The sequence below is a fragment of the Phyllobates terribilis genome, unplaced genomic scaffold, assembly GCF_046119375.1.
Source record: "Phyllobates terribilis strain yellow unplaced genomic scaffold, ASM4611937v1 Scaffold_11__3_contigs__length_659146591, whole genome shotgun sequence".
NCBI classification, from domain to species: Eukaryota; Metazoa; Chordata; class Amphibia; order Anura; family Dendrobatidae; genus Phyllobates; species Phyllobates terribilis.
Genome location: NW_027362771.1, coordinates 166,657,247 through 166,677,453, shown reverse-complemented (window position 1 = coordinate 166,677,453; position 20,207 = coordinate 166,657,247). Strand labels below are relative to the sequence as shown.

General features: G+C 42.3%; 1 protein-coding gene across 2 annotated transcripts in view; it reads right to left on the bottom strand.

Annotated features, from left to right (window-relative positions):
• Nucleotides 1-20,207, bottom strand: part of LGR5 (leucine rich repeat containing G protein-coupled receptor 5) — a 253,486-nt gene that overhangs the window by 61,013 nt on the left and 172,266 nt on the right. For both annotated transcript variants that reach the window (XM_073651787.1, XM_073651788.1), the window contains 2 exons: nt 4,255-4,326; nt 661-732 (listed from right to left, as the gene is read on the bottom strand). In XM_073651787.1, the coding sequence (XP_073507888.1) occupies nt 661-732; nt 4,255-4,326 (144 nt within the window). The remainder of the gene's footprint in view (nt 1-660; nt 733-4,254; nt 4,327-20,207) is intronic.

Genomic DNA, 20,207 nt, shown 5'->3' with positions numbered 1-20,207 from the left:
TATGGCTATGCCAAAAAAACTCTTTAGATGAGAATACCCGTTTAAGAATAAATAGTGTTTTGGTTAGCTAGGTTATCTAGGTATTATATAGATGGCTGCACATAGACGTCTTTTTCTATTAACTTGTCTGGAGACACGTGGCCCTGCTCTTGAGATAGAGATCCCAGCATTGGGACCACATTTATTGGACATTTAGGTTGCATCTACACTTGAAGATTATCGTGAATATGTGTTCTTAAGAATGCTCGTTCACGATGATCTGCTGCTGATCACCCAGTGAATGAGCGTTTTTCAAGCAGCACAAAAGATCATCATTCTCGGCAATGCATCATCCTGTGTAAACATGACTCACATTGCTGCTGAGAACTATGGCAGCCGGTGCACTCTGAGCAATCTACTCCAGATCGCTCAGTGTACATCGTTTACAGATTGGTGATTACATAATAGGCACAGTAAACATTCACAGATCCGCAGTCGATTAATGCCGCTGGTTGGTCCATATAAACGGACCCCTTAGGTTCATTCACTTGTAAGGAAAGACAAGGCTTACTTTTGAGATAGATGCAAGTCCCAGCAGTGGGACCCTCATTTATTGCCATTTATGGGATAACCCCATTAAGGTTTACATTACTGATGTCATTTTCATTTTATTGTACTTACAGAGACTGCAGGTTGCGAAGGTTATGGAAGGCATCACTTGGAACTTGTCTTAACTGGTTATTCTGCAACATCCTAATTGAAAGACAGAAAGAAGTATATGAAATCATTGAGGATATGGATTCTAAAAAAGGAACACATATTCATGTGCATTTTTCAAACCTTGTGAGAATATCACACAAAACATTTATAAAAAACCATGGTATCGGTTTCATTCTCCCATATTTAAACACCCGTCTGGGTATTCTCCAAAGGATTCAGGGACCTAAAGATAAACTACAGGAGGATACATCAGCAAGCAGATTCCTGTAGGTCGCTGGCAGGTAGTCACCTGTTTAGTAACAAAATGAGTTCAATAGGAGTTGCTAGTTACACAATGGTAATAACAACACACCGTGCAGACATATTTACCCAGCTGCATTTTCAAAGGAAGGCATTCTCATTTGAAAATCTGCATAAGTCACTACAAAATGACAGTGGGTTCAGGGCCTTAAAGTCATTGTGGAACTTATTTAATGAAGGCTAGACTGTCTGAGATTAGGATCCGGAGCTGGTATAGCTACCACAAAGTAAACTAGATATTCATATAGAATGCCAGTGCATAAAATGCAAATTATACATAGTGTAGACTAAATGGAACAGATACATTTTCTTCCGAATTTTCTACTACTGTCACTTCACATAAAATCTGAAGATGCCATACATTTAAAATGTGTCGGGTGTCAAAACTTTTGTACACCTGTTATTCTCCTGATGCTGGATGTTCTCACTGGATCAAGAGGGCAGTGAGTGTCCCTTTCTATGTGCAATGTATGGACGAGGCATGTTCTCCTGAGGGAGAGCTGATCTTTGCAGCAGCTCTCTACTTTGACTAAGGCTGGGTGCCCACGTAACGTTTTTCAAGCGTATATGCTGCGGAATTTCCGCAGCGTAAACGCTTGTTAAACGCTAGGTAATCCGCTCCCCATGGTCCCCAAGGGGATTCCGCAAGTTCTATGCCCATGCTGCGGATTTTTCCGCAGCGTTTATGCTGCGCTCAAAAATCCGCAGCATGTCCATTAATTTTGTGGAAGCACGGCGTAATCGCCGCCATTGACTTGCATTGAGACGCACATAATCCGTGTCAGTACATTTGTACTCACGGATTATATGCGTTTCAATGTGCGGATGGTACCCAAGTCTGGAGGAGAGGAGACTCTCATCCAGACCTGGGTACCATTGTACCTGTAAAAAAAAAAGAATAAAATAAAAAATAAAGTTTATATTCACCTACCGACGGCCCCCGGTCTCCTTCCCTGTGCGTGCGGGCAGGACTGAAGGACCTGCGGTGACGTCACAGTCATGTGACCGCAGGCCCTTCAGTGCAGTGTCCCGCGATCAGCTGGCAGCCAGGAACAAGCGCAGCTACACACGCCGGGCCATCAGAGGGTAAGCATAGGTTTATTTTTTTATTTTTAAACATTCTTACGGTCACACTATATAAATCCATGCTGTTTGCATGGATTTATATAGTGTGACCTGGTTGTCAAGCACTTTCCAAGTGGAGCTAAAATCGCCTGGAAAGCGCTTGTCAATCCGCATGCGGAAATGCAAGTGAAGAACGCTTCACATCCGCATGTATTTGGCAGGAAAACGCATGCACAATCTGCATGCGTTTTTTCTGCCAGGGAGATGCAGAAATGCTGCAGAAATTTTCTGCTTCATTTCTGCATCGTGGGCACAAGGCCTAATAGACTGATTCTTGAGTGGGAAACTTCCCATATTACATTGATATATCACTAAGAAGGCACATGAACAGGGGCTGTGTAAACCAGACAACCCATGTAACCAGGCTTTAGTTTCATATCATCTGTCTATTAAATATTGTTCTTTTATATTACATTTTAAAGATTTAACAGAAACAGTTCAGAACTCACATAGGCTATGTTCACACTAGGCGTTTTTTCAGCATTTTTTAATGCAAATTTTCAATACCAGCAAAGTCTATGAGATTTCAGAAATCTCATGCACACATAGTTTTTTGTGTCACCAATATTTTGTGGTTTGCATGTTTTTTTTGCAGAATAGAGCATGTCACTTCTTTCAGCGTTTTTTTAGTGTTTTTCACCCACTGACAGTAATGGGTGGTGAAAAAAATGCTGAAAAAACGCCTAGTGTGAACATAGTTATCAGGTTTTGCTGAGTTTTTAGTGAAAAAAAAGTACAGCAGTATGTGAAACTCATTTATTTTTGTGATTTTACCATCTTGTCTTTGTCACCTGAGATGGCAATTTGCATTAGGACAGTTTAATTAAATTAGTGATGTAAACATGGGCTGAGCTAGGTGTGAGACTGAACTATACCTGTGGCCCATGGAGGTGTGAAATTGGACAATCTCTGAGCAACTCAATGGCAGACAATAGTGTGAAAATAAATAGTGTCCTACAAACTCAATGTACTGCCAATGTCTTAAAAAAAACTATTCCTGAACAATTCACCTCCTTCACTGTTACATTTGTAATTCTGGTTAATATGGTTTCACATATGTCTTGCATTGGTGACGTGTGTTCATGCTTCTGTGGTGGAAGCAAAACTGAACTTTGGGATCCTGAAAAACGCACAAAAATGCACCAAAACCTGCGTTTTTGACACAGCTTCTTTCCTGCCAAGAGATCAGGCTTTGCTGCAGAAAAAAAACGCTGAAAAAATGTCTAGTGTGAACAAAGCCTTAGAGTCTTAGAGCAGAAATCCACCATTTTGGTCTGGAGGAGCACTGCTACTTATGTGTGACACAAATACAATTTATTTATACAATATCTACAACTTTCCTGACCTCAGTGTGATTGGTTTGGCCTCTAAGATTGAAGCAAAAGGATGGGGTGTTCATTCACAGCCCACACCATTTGCCACAACAGAAATCCACTGTAAAGTGCAGCTCTTATGCAGGTATATCATTGCCATTCATGAAATCTGTCAGCAGGTTTTGCAAACTAATCTGAGAGCAGCATAGTGTAGAATCAGAGACCCCGATTCCAGCAATGTGTCACTTGCTGGTCTGCTAGTTTTAATATAATAACTATTTCTTTGCAATCGGGGTTTCTGCCCCTACATGTTACTGCTCTAAGATGGTGGTAGCAAAACCTTTTAAACAGACACCTAATGATTTTAATGGACATCTTATAACAGCTGATTGTAAAGGAGCCCCATGACTTATCATATTCATAGGAGAGGTATGAAGAAGAGCTATGTTCAACTCTACTCAGAGGAAACCTTATCTAAGTAATTTATAAACTACTGTCCGGTTGAGTCCCTTGTAAACCTTTTCATTCTATTTTTTAGCCAGATGCTAGCCATTATCACAAGATTTTCTTATTAACATGCATATCATCTTTTTGTTTTCCGGTATTTTCCCCTTTTACAGTTAATTTAGAAGTCAAAACATATCTATTTCTACATTTTATCTATAGGACTATGCACAGAGTTCATGTGCTATAGCAAGTGTTCTGGTTTATTGGTTTAAACGCTCAAGCAATTTAGGCAATAAGACTATAATTAGTGGCCCAGGGCAATTAGGAACAGTAATCGGAAATATACATAACAAGTGCTTGATCTACTTACAGAACTTTGAGACTGCTGAGTCCAGCAAAAGCTCCCTTGGGAATGTATGTCAAGTCATTTCCTGCAAGACGTCTGCACAGATTTTGAGGGGGAAAAAAAAATAACATAAGTAAATCCATTTCTCATCATGTGGAACTCATTTGAGTAAGATTCATCTTAATGCATAACAACTATTCGGTAAACAGACATGCCAGGCAGAACTATCTTACCATCTTGTCTTGTTATGACAAAACAAAGTAAATAAATAAGAGTAATCCTTCTAAGTAAGCAGCAAAATGAAATGTAAATGTTGTCTGTTTACTGTTTGGTAAGTCCTGTATGTGGCCTCATATATGCTTTCATTGCGTGTGCCAAGAGAGAGGTCAGCGTCACTCACCATGAACTGGCAGAGCACACTGGCCAAGCTGCACAACACCGAATGTAGAAGAAATGCTGTAAGCCTCCCTCAATATAAAATGCATGGTGCTTAAAACAATTAATCTGTCTGTAAAGAAAGTTTTTCTGGTGTAATCAGATAAGTAGCACTTGCCATCAGACTACACTTCAAGAGATTTTCCCATCATAGTAGGTTATGTCATATTGCTCATGACACAAGTTACCGATCAGAGGAGGTTCAGCCGCTGGGACTACGAGTCCTGGAACACAGAAAGAAGCAGATATTGTCTTTTAGCTTTTTTTCTGCACAGTAAAGCTGCCGACCCAGTAAAGTCTTGAGCACTGCAACACCGAACAGTCATGTGAACGGGGCAGAGTTGCAGTTTATGAAGAATGATAGGCTATGAATTGTTATGTGAACAGTAAAATAAACAGTAGGAGCTGATCCAGGTTACTATCAATGTGGCTCATTTTCGTTGTGGGGAGTTCAGAGTTCAAAGTGCTGTTATCAGTAAGTTATTGGTCATTTTGCAATGATGGAAGAAATATTCATTAATTATAGAGAAGCTATTAATCTGCAGCCACAGTGCTAGTCGGCAGAGAAATGCCGTTTTAAACATATTTGACCCATTTGGATGATAACACAATCTTAGGTTGCGCTGCTGTAATGAAGAATCCTTTGGGTCAAGATGAATTGAACGTTTTTTATTTGCACAATGCGCTTCAATGCTGGACTAGAGTCTTTTTTCAAGTGAAAACAAAACCAATTGTTCCAAGTGTTTTTTTCACTTGAAAAAGATGCTAAAGTGTTTTTTTCACTTGAAAAAGATGCTACTCTAGCATTGAAGCGCATTGTGGAAATAAAAAAAGTTCAATTCATCTTGACCCAAAGGGTTCTTCATTACAGCAGCGCAGCCTAATATCGTGTTTTCAACCAAATTGGTCAACTATCCAGGAGGAGATCATCCCCAGCCACGAGGCAGCAGTAGCTGATATTTTCAGGCGTTCATAAGAGTTGTTCCTGCACACAACCTACTCAGGGGAGCACCTTCCTTTTACTCTCCTTATACCCAAAAGGGTACCACCCAATGGTCTTTTGCACTTTTCTTCCCCTACAGTTTTTCTACCATATTAAACATATTAAGCAGTTTACCTAGATGTTCTGCTAGAGGGAGAAATTGAAGTTATATTTTCCCCACAGCCATTAACTTCTAGTCAAGTGGACGGATGCCAAGGGGGCGAACAGTCAGATCTCACTACATGGTAAGCGGGTTGTAATCACTCCTCCTGCTCCTTGACTGACATAACATTAACAGTTAGCTTCCTGTTGCTTATATATCACCTACACATTTCTCTGCGCTCTACAGAGTCTTTAATATTATCTGCCCACAATGTTATTTTCTTATGTCAAACATGAGTAAGCCATTTCCATAGCAGTATATATTTTAAAGTGTCGAAAAAAAACTGGTGAACCCAAAAGAAACCCACCAAAACACATACAAAAAACATACAAGCTCCATCCAGATATTACTCCCTTGGTCACATTTAACATCAGCACCAACACGCTATCTCACATGATTTTCTTGTAAAATCCAACAAAAAGGAAAAATGGAATTTTACTGTGACCACCCTTCACATTACGTTTGTCATTTTCCTACTGTAGTGCCTGGATACATAGTGTTGTAATCACTCCCCTTGCTCCATGACTGACATCCTGCTCCGTTTACTAAGCAGGATGTCAGTCATGTATCAGGGGGAGTGATTAGAGTGCACTCACTGGGTAGAGAGCACTAACTGTTCTACACTAAAACTTCATTTACCGTATTCCATGCAGATGAACTTCCAGTTAGACAGACATGTTTAAAACAATTACCTTCCGATTAGCACTATGGATTCTAGTAAATACAGTTTTCTTGGATGACAAGTTTCCTTTATGTTTATAAAATACACCACCAGTTCTGACCAGTGAAAATGAAAATCTTTTGGTAATGCTTCAAAAACTTTTTTGGCTAATGGTTTCGAAAGCTACAATTGTAAAGTATATCAAAGTCAGCCAAGACTCTACATGAGTATCCATTCAACAATCACTTCTATGGTTTCAAATATTATAGCATGTGGTAAGTGTCCTGGCACTAAAGTAGGAAAGTGACAAATGTAATGTGAATGGTGGTCACAGTGAAATTCCACTTTTCCTCTTTATTTGTTTTCACAAGAAAACCAGGTTAGACAACATGGTAGTTCTGATGTCGAATGTGACCAAGGGTAACATCTGCATACAGTTTGTATGCCCTGCACGTGTGGATTTCCTTTCGGTTTCCTAGTTTTCTTCCACACTTTAAAACACATACTGCTAGGTTAATTGGCTTCCTATGAAAATTGCTTTTGTTTAAGGAAGGGAAATTAGATTATGATATTAAAGGGAACTTTTCATCAGGTTTTTATACCCCAAACTAATGTCATTAATGTAATGTTGCTTTAATGCTGATTAAATTTATACCATTCTTCTAAAAATCAGTGTTTCCATTCCAGAGAAATTCATAGTTGAAATCTTTTGCAAATGAGTAGCAAATGCAGCGTGGTGGGAAACTGCATTTTCAGCTCTCCTGTCCTTTCTCTCTATTCCTCACCCACTGACAGCCTCTTGTCAGCCATTAACAAGTGACTCTTCTTTGAGTGACCTGCCTTCCTTAGCCAGATCTCTCACCATCACCAGGGGAGGGACACTGCACGAGCGCTGTCATTGCCTGGTGCAATGGCCAGCTCGCACTAGGTCATCAGTACCTTATACCACCCCAGACTATAAAGGTGCTACTGAGAGATCTGACAAGGGAAAGCCGGTCACTTAAAGAAGAGTGACCTGTCAGAAATTGACAGCAGCATGCACTGTAGAAAATGAGGTGTCCCACTCCTCTGCACTTGTGACTCATTTGCATAAGATTTCAACGATGGATTTCTAAAATAGAAACATGGATTTCTAAAAGAAAGGTATAGATTTAATCAGCATTAAAGTGACATTACATGCATGACATTAGTTTGGGGTAGAAAAACCTAATGACAGGTTCCCTCTAATGACTACTCTCTCTGCAGTGCGGAGAAGTATGTACAGTTGAAACCAGAAGTTTACATACACTATATAAAAAGACACATATGCATGTTTTTCTCAATATCTGACATGAAATCAGAATAAACCTTTCCCGTTTTAGGTCAATTAGGATTACCATAATTTTTAATTTTTGCCAAAGATCGCCTTGCTCGCACCTGCCTTTTCAACTTTGCCCATAAATATTCAATAGGATTGAGATCAGGGCTTTGTGATGGCCACTCCAAAACATTGACTTTGTTATCCTTAAGCCACTTTGTTACCATTTTGGCAGTATATGCTTCAGGTCATTGTCCAATTGGAAGACCCATTTCAGCCCAAGCTTTACCTTCCTGGCTGATGTCTTTAGATGTTGCTTCAGTATTGCCACATAATCTTCTTTTCTAATGATGCCATTTATTTTGTGAAGTGCACCAGTCCCACCTGCAGCAAAACAACCCCACAACATGATGCTGCCACCCCTGTGCTTCACAGTTGGGATGGTGTTCTTAGGCTTCCAAGCTTCTCCCCTTTTCCTCCAAACGTAACGATGGTCATTATCCCCAAAAAGTTCAATTTTAGTTTCATCAGACCACAGGAAATGTCTCCAAAAATTAAGGTCTTTGTTCTGGTGTGCATTTGCAAACATCAATCTGGCTTGTTTATGTTTCTTTTGGAGTAATGGCTTCTTCTTGGCAGAGTGGACTTTCAGCCCATGTTCATACAGTACTCGTTTCACTGTGGATATTGACACAATCTTACCAGCTTCCGCCATCATCTTCATAAGGTCTTTTGCTTTTGTCCTTGGGTTGATATGCACATGTCAGACCAAAGCACGCTCATCTCTGGGACACAGAACCCATCTCCTTCCTGAGCGGTATGATGGCTGGAAATTCCCATCTTGTTTGTACTTACGTATTATTATTTGTACAGATGAACGAGGCACCTTCAGGTATCTTGAAATTGTAGCCAAGAATGAGCCAGACATGTGCAAGTCCATAATTCTCTTCCTGATATCTTGGCTAATTTCTTTAGACTTTCCCATTATGCTACACAAAGAAGCAGTGTGTTTCAGGTGTGCATTAAAATACATTCACAGGTGTGTCTCTAATTAACTCAGATGTTGCCAAAAAACTGAGAAAAACATGCATATGTGTCTTTTTATATAGAGTATGTAAACTTCTGGTTTCAACTGTAGGTGATATCCAAGCAATGGGAAAGTAATGGTTAATGTCATACATCACCAAATGTTCAAAACCTCTTAACCCAGATATAACTATAGTCAAAGGCTTATTTTGATTCTGCAACCAAATGGCACAGTGATGATATGGTAGAAATTCTTAAAAACCTTCAACCTCATCTATGGTGCGGATGGACTTCTGTGCGTAACAAATGGGACATAGTCCTCTTACGATTAATTATAACAATGGCAAGATGTCATATTCAAGAATTCCACCAAGAAGCTGTTTAAAATTGGTAGATGGCTATCAGCTGTGTTAGGAGAGATGGTCCAATTGATAATGATAACAGTATGCCGTCATCAGCAGAACTTCTGCTGGGGGTTGCTTGGAATGTTTGGTCTTCTAGGTGACCGACAGCTACTAAAGGAACACACCCTAGGAACATAAGGATGCAAAACTGAGTATCCTGCCAATATGAAGATGGGAGAAAAACCTATATAAGTGGTCCACAGCAGTGTGCAGAGGCCAAGTGTACAGCCTAAATAGAAAACTACTAAACAAAACATGCAGGACAAAGTAACATACAAATGTAGAAAAACTGTTATTTAATGTCAATTAAAAAAAACATATATGCACATACCAACACATAAGGCTCAAAACAAAATGCTCGGGGAGCCCAAAAAATCCCCACAGAGAGAGTCAATCTCAAAATGTAATATAAAGAACAAAAAATAAGATAAGCAAAAATGTAATCATAAATAGAAATAATAAACCCTAGATGAATAGATGTGGGTACTGAGACACAGTGCACCACAAAAATTAATCCTGTAAAACCCAAAGTAAGGAAGTGAATGCTACAAAATCAAGATGTAATGGCTCACCTACCAAGCACACCTGACACGAGTTTGGCAGTAACTTTGTCTGGATCTCAGACAAAGCTAATGCTAAATGCAGATGTAAATGCTCACCCACCAAGCACACCTGACACGCGTTTCACAACATCTTAGTCTGGACTGCAGATTATGCTATTGCAAAATGCGTGTCATGCTTGCTTTTTGGGTGAGTCACTCTACTTTTACATTCTACTTTTGGAGCATTTACCGTATATTCCGGCGTATAAGACGACCTGGTGTATAAGACGACCCCCCTACTTTCCTGTTAAAATATAGAGTTTAGGATATATTCACCGTATAAGACTACCCCTTTTCCAACGCATACCAAACACCGGTAAAAATTAAAAAAAAAACAGATTTGAATTTAACATGGTCCTTTTTTAATTTAAATTCTTATGACATGCAGGTATATAGCAGGAAAACTGTCACTCATAAACATAAGGCATACAACAACAACATTACTATCATCCATTTTCATCAGCGGCATACACCGGTACCCGACAATTTACAACAGAAAGAATAGAGCTTCACACATAGATTAGATAGATAGAAATATGTCAGTCACATATATATGAAGTACAGTGACATTGTTGCTTACTGTACTTGTCATTTAGTGTAAAGGATTTATTAAAAAATATAATAGTGTTTTCGTGCACCGTCTCTTTAAAAAAGCCGGCCGGCAATTCAGCATCTGTACCCGACAATTTAGAATAGAAGGAATAGAGAATCATACATAGATTAGATAGATAGAAACATGTCAGTCACATATATATGAAGTACAGTGACAGTGTTGCTTACTGTACTTGTCATTTAGTGTAAAGGATTTATTTAAAAAAATAATAGTGTTTTCATGCACCGTCTCTTTAAAAAAGCCGGCCGGCAATTCAGCATCTGTACCCGACAATTTAGAATAGAAGGAATAGAGAATCATACATAGATTAGATAGATAGAAACATGTCAGTCACATATATATGAAGTACAGTGACAGTGTTGGTTACTGTACTTGTCATTTAGTGTAAAGGATTTATTTAAAAAAATAATAGTGTTTTCATGCACCGTCTCTTTAAGAAAGCCGGCCGGCAATTCAGCATCTGTACCCGACAATTTAGAATAGAAGGAATAGAGAATCATACATACGGTAGATTAGATAGATAGAAACATGTCAGTCACATATATATGAAGTACAGTGACAGTGTTGATTACTGTACTTGTCATTTAGTGTTAAAATAAAGGATTTATTTTAAAAAAAATTGGCGTGGGGTTCCCCTTAATTTTAGTCTCTAGCGGAGGTTAAGCAGACAGCTGGGGCAGATGTTTGAAGCCTGGGAAGGGGGTAATACCCACGGAGCTTCCCAGACTACTAATATCAGCCCCCAGCTGAATACCTAGCCTTTACTAGCTATTAAAATGGGGGACCCCCCCAAAAAAATGACGTGGGGTCCCCCCTATTTTAATAGCTAACAAAGGCTAGGCAGACAGCTGGGGGCTGATATTAATAGCCCAGGAAGGGTGCCATGAATATTGGCCCCCTCCCAGGCTAGAAACACCAGCCATCAGCCGCCCCAGAAATGGCGCATCCATAGGAGGCGCCAATTCTGGCACTTAGCCTCGCTCTTCCACGCTGCCCTGGTGCGGTGGCAGGGGGTAATAGGGCTGGGGTTCATGTCAGCGCCAGCTGCCATGAAGCCCAGGTTAGTAATGATGGGCGTCTATAAGACACCCCCATTACTAACCTACAAAGTGTTAAAAAGTAAAAACACACACTACACCAAGAAAAAAATAATTTATTTGAAATAAACCACACCATTTTATTTAATTCTTAGTTTACTAAAAAAAAAATAGTTACCTGTCCACGTTCCTGCGCTGATCTCCCATGCACAGCTGTCACATCTGGAGATGGTGACAGCTGTGCATGGCTGCTGTAAGCTCACGCTGCCGGGAACACGTCCGCTCCCGGCAGCGGGAGCCACTGACTGAGGTCACCGGAGTGCGTTCAGTCAGCGCAGCTCCGGAGACCTCCTTTACGGCACTGCTGTACCGTGGGAATTTCTCACGATACAGCAGGGTCGTAAAGCAGCTAACCGGAGCAGCGCTGCCTGAACTCCGGCGAACCCGCTTATGCAATGACGGGGCTGCTTTACGGCCCCGTCATTCTAGCGGCGGCAGCGGTTCAGAGCGATCACATTCTATGTGGCTGCTCTGAACTGGAGATCTTCGTGGGACACTCGTGGACTACTACGGAGGGGTAAGCATAAGGTTGCGGTTTATTATTTTATATTTTATTACAGGAGATCGATGGCTTCGGGGAATTAGGTGTCTAGGTGAGTATAGGTGTAGTTTTTTATTTTTTACTTTATTTTAGGTGGCGATCGGCGGGGACAGGTAATGTATGAACTAATTTATTGTAGGTAACCACTGGCCACCAATGACATGTATTTAACATTTATTGGGGACACAGTAGGGCAATTTATATAGCAGGATCAGGCTGATGGGAACTACTGCTCCCATCGAGCTGATCCTGCTGGCAGGAGTGGACGGGGGACAGACATAGGCCGATGGGAGTAGTAGTGTCACATCGGCCTATGTCTGCCTGCACGCACACACCCGCACACATCGCACAGACACCGCGCACACCCGCAGACATCGCACAGACACCGCACACACCCCCAGACATCGCACAGACACCGCGCACACCCGCACACACTCGCAGACATCGCACAGACACCGCGCACACCCGCACACACTCGCAGACATCTCACAGACACCCGCAGACATCGCACAGACACCCCACACACACTCGCAGACACACGCACAGACACCCGCACACACCAATCATGACGGGTCTGGGAGGTGAGGCTGACCTGTGAGACCGTGGGAAAGTTCATGTGAGTTTATGCAATGCAGTCAAGCATGAACTCACATGAACCCTCTGAGGGCACCGCGGCGACTTCAAATGAACAGCTGATCGGCATCACCTGATACCTCAGCTGTTCATTTGAAATAACCGGCGGGAAAGCGCAGCACAGAACGGGAAAGCCGGCGGTGAAGTCTTTTCACTGCCGGCTTCCCCGCCCGGGTCCTTCGCTCCCCGCTCCTTTGTGCTGCACTCCCCGCCCGGTCCTAACTTACGATCGGGATGGGAGGTGGCGAGGGGAGCGGAGGATCGGGGTGGGAGGCTGCGGGGAAGCAGTATGGGGCTGTGTGATTGTTTAAAAGCCGGCGGCATTTTACCGCCCGCCGGCTTTTAAACAATCAGGAGAATTCTCCCACGCTGGGATGGCATTCTGATGACAGAGCTCAGCTGAGATCCAGCTTGTCATCCTTCAGAGACACTGCAGAGCGCAGGCATTATGGGAACTTCCGATTCCGGTATTCGATATTGTAAAAGTATCGGAATTAAGTATCGGAATTCCGATACCGCGAATATCGGCCGATACCCGATATTACAGTATCGGAATGCTCAACACTACTTGTCACAGAAGCGATGCGAACTTCCCAGCTCCGGACACAGCGCAGCGCTTCTGTGACAAGTGAAAGCTGTCGGCACAGAAGCCCTGCGCTGTGTCCGGAGCTGGGAAGACACTGCGATGTGCCAGAAAAGTTCGCTAGGTTCTGTTTGTCTCCGCTGCTGGGAATACGCTGCACTGTGTCCCAGGCCTGAGAAGACACAGCGCAGCGATGTGTCAGTTTCAGCACAGAAGCGCTGACTGTCTGGACCTACCGCCGCCGTATTTTAACTCCCTCCACCTTATATTAACTCCCACATGGCAGGGATATGGCCACGGCAGCCTATTAACACCCCCAGAGTATCCCCGCATGTCAATTTCTGAAAGTTCAAAAACATTACCGGCGTATAAGACGACCCCAGACTAGACAGAAGAGTTTTCAGTCTTCAAAAGTCGTCTTATACGCCGGAATATACGGTACTTCTTTACTTTGGGTTTTACAAGCTTTGCTATTTGTAGTGCACATTTATTGTATTTACCATTTCAGATTGATTTTTCTCTTCTCCTGTATCACATTTTGTAATTGACTCTTTACAGGGAATCTCTTTTTGGCTCACCCATTATTTTGTGTCTTCAGATGAGTATATACAGTATGTTATTTTAAATTGACATTCAATAAATTTTTTTCTACATTTGTATGTACCTTGGTCCTGCACATTTTGTCAATTGGTTTCTATGAAGAGAATAAAGCGGTATACAAAAGTGCCAGCTAGCTGCCATCACAGTGGTCTGGACATGTGACTGTGAGGATGGATGTTGTCCCTTTGTAGATACTGTTCAAGTTCAAGCCTCTCGGTGAAAACTAACAGTAAAGTTATGTACCTCATATGGACTGTTATGTGGATTGTATTTACTGGTCTTAAGCTGTAACACATCAATAAAGTTGTGTTTTTTTATTATACAGTACAGACCAAAAGTTTGGACACACCTTCTCATTTAAAGATTTTTCTGTATTTTCATGACTATGAAAATTGTACATTCACACTGAAGGCATCAAAACTATGAATTAACACATGTGGAATTATATACTTAACAAAAAAGTGTGAAACAACTAAAAATATGTCTTATATTCTAGGTTATTCAAAGTAGCCACCTTTTGCTTTGATGACTGCTTTGCACACTCTTGGCATTCTCTTGATGAGCTTCAAGAGGTAGCCACCGGAAATGGTCTTCCAACAATCTTGAAGGAGTTTCCAGAGATGCTTAGCACTTGTTGGCCCTTTTGCCTTCACTCTGCGGTCCAGCTCACCCCAAACCACCTCGATTGGGTTCAGGTCTGGTGACTGTGGAGGCCAGGTCATCTGGCGTAGCACCCTATCACTCTCCTTCTTGGTCAAATAGCCCTTACACAGTCTGGAGGTGTGTTTGGGGTCATTGTCCTGTTGAAAAAATAAATGATGTTCCAACTAAACGCACACCGGATGGAATATCATGCCGCTGCAAGATGCTGTGGTAGCCATGCTGGTTCAGTATGCCTTCAATTTTGAATAAGTCCCCAACAATGTCACCAGCAAAGCACTCCCACAACATCACACCTCCTCCTCCATGCTTCACGGTGGGAACCAGGCATGTAGAGTCCATCCGTTCACCTTTTCTGCGTCGCACAAAGACACGCTGGTTGGAACCAAAGATCTCAAATTTGGACTCATCAGACCAAAGCACAGATTTCCACTGGTCTAATGTCCATCCCTTGTGTTCTTTAGCCCAAACAAGTCTCTTCTGCTTGTTGCCTGTCCTTAGCAGTGGTTTCATAGCAGCTATTTTACCATGAAGGCCTGCTGCACAAAGTCTCCTCTTAACAGTTGTTGAAGAGATGTGTCTGCTGCTAGAACTCTGAGTGGCATTGACCTGGTCTCTAATCTGAGCTGCTGTTAACCTGCGATTTCTGAGGCTGGTGACTCGGATAAACTTATCCTCAGAAGCAGATGTGACTCTTGGTCTTCCTTTCCTGGGGCGGTACTCATGTGAGCCAGTTTCTTTGTAGCGCTTGATGGTTTTTGCAACTGCACTTGGGGACACTTTCAAAGTTTTCCCAATTTTTCGGACTGACTGACCTTCATTTCTTAAAGTAATGATGGCCACTCATTTTTCTTTACTTAGCTGCTTTTTTCTTGCCATAATACAAATTCTAACAGTCTACTCAGTAGGACTATCAGCTGTGTTTCCACCAGACTTCTGCACAACACAACTGATGGTCCCAACCCCATTTATAAGGCAAGAAATACCACTTATTAAACCTGACAGGGCACATGTTAGAACTCTCCTGTTAGGTTTTTTCTATCTTGCTGGTCACATGACCTTGTTTGCCTATTTAATCCTGCTCCGCCCTCCTGGCCTTGCTGGACTTCATTGTAATTTCTACTCTTAAGTTAGCCTGGTGCTTAGTTACCTTTCTCAGTCAGTTTAGCTTGGTCTTCGGACCTTTATGTTCTATGTTGTGTGTTTGTCTTTTACTGCTACAATTTCTGCTAGGAGGTGCTCAACTTTATCCCAGTCCCTAGTTCTTGTAGGGATCCCTCCCTTGCATCTATAGGTCTTCGTACAGACTAGCCGAGGACTTTAGCGGGTCTGATCGCAGGATCAGGTTCCCCGTTACATCGTAGGGATCTAGCTTAGTTCTATTGTAGGGACAGATCTCCTTTCTTTCCTTAGTGCTTGTAGCAGATCATAACACTAAGTCCAGCCCAAAAATATCTCTAAGGAAAGACTTCCAGTTTCCATCATGGTGTCGGTTCAGGATTTGGCTCAACGCCTGCAGGGACTCTCTCTGGAGGTGGCCGAGCTCCAACAACACGTGAGTAGCTGTTCTGGAGCACATTTTGTGGAGCCAAAGGTACGTTTGCCTGATTTATTGTTTGGTGATCAACAGGATTTTTTTTCCTTTAAAAATGCTTGTTTATTGTATTTTCGTTTGAGACCCAGATCCTCTGGTGATGAATCACAGCGCATATGGTTCATAATGTCACTTTTGCGCAAAGAACCTCAGGGATGGGCATTTTCTCTCCAACCTAGTGATCCATGGTTTAGATCAGTGGATAGTTTTTTTTCTGCTTTGGGTTTGTTGTATGATGATCCTGATCGTGTCTCATCAGCTGAAACTGAATTGAGACGTTTGAGGCAGGGATCAGGTAATGTGGAAAAATATTGTTCTCACTTCCGTCGGTGGTCTGCCCAGGTGGGGTGGAACGATTCAGCTTTGAAAAGTTTGTTTCTTGCGGGGCTAGGTGAAAGGGTTAAGGATTTGCTGATTGCTTATCCCACACCTGGAAACTTGCAGGAGGCTATGCAATTAGCTATACGGGTGGACAGGAGACTGCGTGCAAGGGTTAATGAAAGTAAATCCTCTGCCATGTCAACTCCGAGTCTTGAGAGGGTCTGTACTGACATTGGAGAGCCGATGGAGATTGGGGCGATGGCACCCCGCTCTCAGGAAAAAGACCGCAGATCTTCTGAAGGTTTGTGCTTTTATTGCGGGAAATCTGACCATTTTATTAAGAACTGTGTGCTTCGTATGAACAAAGAAAAAAAAAAGGTCAGTTACGCCCGTATTGCCTGTTTAAATTCTAAGGTGGTATTTCTTTCTGCTACTACTGCTGCTCAGGAAGAATTAATTGAATTTCGGATATTTGTGGATTGTGGTTCTACTCTGACTGTGATTGATGGGGGATTCTTGGAAAAACTTAAATTAAAACCCAAACCTTTGTCATCTCCTATTGCTGTGGTTTCTGTCGATGGCTCCCCCTTGAAGAGTGTTACTCACAAGGTCTGTGAATTTTCCCTCACTAGTAATGGTATTCACCAAGAAAATTTGGATTTGGTGGTATTAAATAATTTGCCTTCTCCAGTAATTTTGGGGTTACCCTGGTTAAAATTGCACAATCCTGTACTGGATTGGTCTACCAATTAAATTAAGTCCTGGAGCCCTAAGTGTTATGACAAGTGTTGTAACGGACATATTGCTGCGGTGGAAAAAGGGGAATTACCTGTACCTATTCAGGATTTTTGGAGAGTTTTTTCTGAGGAGGAGTCACAAATATTGCCTCCCCATAGAGACTATGATTGTACCATTGAATTTGTCCCTGGAGCGACTCTTCCTAAAAGTCGTTTATTTAATCTTACTATTCCTGAGAGAAAGGCTTTGGAGGAATACATACAGACAAGCTTGGCCGCCGGTCACATTAGGCCTTCCAAGTCTCCTGTGACTGTTGGATTTTTTTTAGTTAAAAAAAGGACGGCGGTTTACGTCCTTGTCTGGATTTTCGGGAGATTAATAAAATTACTCTAAGCAATCCTTACCCACTGCCATTGATTCCTGATTTGTTTAACCAGTTAGTGGGGGCCAAGTGGTTCTCTAAAATTGATCTCCAGGGGGCATACAATTTGTTGCGCATGAAGGAGGGTGATGAATGGAAGACTGCTTTTAACACTCCTGTGGGTCATTTTGAGAACCTGGTTATGCCTTTTGGTCTTACCAATGCTCCAGCATTTTTTCAGAATCTTATTAATGACATCCTTAGACCTTTGATCGGCAAAAATGTGGTTGTGTATTTGGATGACATTTTGATTTATTCGCCTGATCTGGAGTCTCATTGGCGGAGCGTACGTGAGGTATTACAGTTATTAATTGACAATTCGCTTTTTGCTAAGCTGGAGAAATGTGAGTTTGCTGTACAGAGAATTAGTTTTTTGGGCTACATTACCTCCAGCGAGGGCTTTGAGGTGGACCATGTGAAGGTTCAGGCGGTTCAGGAATGGCCTAGGCCTATTTGTTTGAAATCGATACAGAGGTTTTTGGGTTTCGCCAATTATTACAGAAAATTCAATAAAAATGTTTCTATTATTGTCAAACCACTGACCGATCTCACCAGGAAAGGTGCTAATGCGGTTCAGTGGACTACTGAGGCCATTGAAGCTTTTGTGTTTCTAAAGGAGAGGTTCAGCTCTGCTCCCATCCTTATGCAGCCTGATGTGACTAAGCCGTTTTTGGTTGAGGTTGATGCTTCTTCAGTGGGGGTCGGTGCGGTGTTGTCTCAGAAAAACAAGGATGGAGTACATCCCTGTGCATTTTTTTCAAAAAAATTTTCTGAGACTGAACTTAATTACGATATTGGTAATCGGGAATTGCTGGCTATTAAACTCGCATTTGAACACTGGCGTCATTTCTTGGAAGGTGCTGAATTTCCCATTCAGGTTTTCACTGATCATAAAAATCTGATCTATCTTGATGCTGCCAAGCGCTTGAATGCCCGTGAGGCTAGGTGGGCACTTTTTTTCTCGCGGTTTAATTTTTCCGTTACTTACATCCCGGGTACCAAGAATGTTAAAGCTGATGCTTTGTCTCGCAGCTTTTCTCCCATGGTCAGTGCTGAGGAGGAGGGGAGCATTTTACAAGAGGTGTTGTGATTGCTGCATTGGACTCCATTTTGGAAGATGAGATTCTTAAAGCACAGGAGAATGCCCCATCTAAAACTCCCCATGGGAGGTTGTTTGTGCCTAGGACCTTTAGGAGAGATTTGTTTGTTGAGTGTCATGAGTCTTGGTTGGCAGGTCATCCAGGAATTTCTGAGACCAAGAGACTTGTGGGTCGCAGTTTTTGGCGGCCTGGATGGCAGAAGGAAGTCATTAAGTGGGTGCGTGAATGTACGGTGTGTGCTAGATCTAAGTCGTCACATACTCCTGCAGCGGGGTTGCTTTGCCCTCTGGAGGTTCCTAGTGCACCTTGGACACATCTGGCTATGGACTTTATTACTGACCTTCCCCCCTCTGAGGGTTTCACAGTCATCTGGGTGGTCGTGGACCGTTTTAGCAAGATGTGTCACTTGGTTCCTTTCATCAAACTGCCCTGCGCTAAGACACTCGCTAAGGCCTTTGTCAAGGAAATTGTCAGACTACATGGCGTTCCTACTGACATTGTTTCGGATAGGGGACCTCAGTTCGTGGCTCGTTTTTGGCGTGCTTTTTGTGACAGGTTGGGAGTTCATTTGTCGTTTTCATCCGGATATCATCCTGAGTCTAATGGCCAGACAGAAAGGAAGAATCAAGATGTTGAGCAGTTCTTGCGTTGTTTTGTGGCAGACAATCAGGAGGGGTGGTCTGAGTTTCTGCCACTTGCTGAGTTTGCTCTTAACAACCATACATCCTCTTCTGCTGGTTGTTCGCCTTTTTTTTGTTGTTCTGGGAGACATCCGTCTTTTGGGTCATTCTACAAATTGGTATCGGCTGTGCCTGAGGAGGAGAGTTTTTCCGGTGACTTGGGGAGAGTTTGGACGGATGTGCGTGGTAATCTTCAGGAGGCTAAAAAAAAATCTAAGAGGTACTTTGATAGGAAACGGCAAGAGGTTTTGTTTGCTATTGGTGACATGGTTTGGTTGTCCTCTAAGAATCTGCGGTTGAGGATTCCTTCTAAAAAATTGGGTCCCAAGTTTGTAGGGCCCTTTAAGGTGCTTCAGGTAGTTAACCAATCTGCTGTTAGGTTGGAGGTTCCTACCTCCTGGAAGATTAATCCGGTGTTTCATGTTTCTCTGTTGAAAAGAGCTTATGTGTCGGATGGAGACGTCTCTGCCACTGTTCCTCCGGTGGTGGAGGACGGGGAATATGAAATTTCCCGCATCCTAAATTCTAGATGGTATAGAGGGAGTTTGCAGTATCTCGTCGCTTGGAAAGGTTTCGGACCCGAGGATAACTCATGGGTGAGGGCAGATGATGTTTCTGCTTCCAGACTTGTCAGAGCGTTTCACAAGAGGTTTCCTGATAAGCCTGGGCCTAGGGGATCCGGAGGATCCTCATAGAAGAGGGGGTACTGTTAGAACTCTCCTGTTAGGTTTTTTCTATTTTGCTGGTCACATGACCTTGTTTGCCTATTTAATCCTGCTCCGCCCTCCTGGCCTTGCTGGACTTCATTGTAATTTCTACTCTTAAG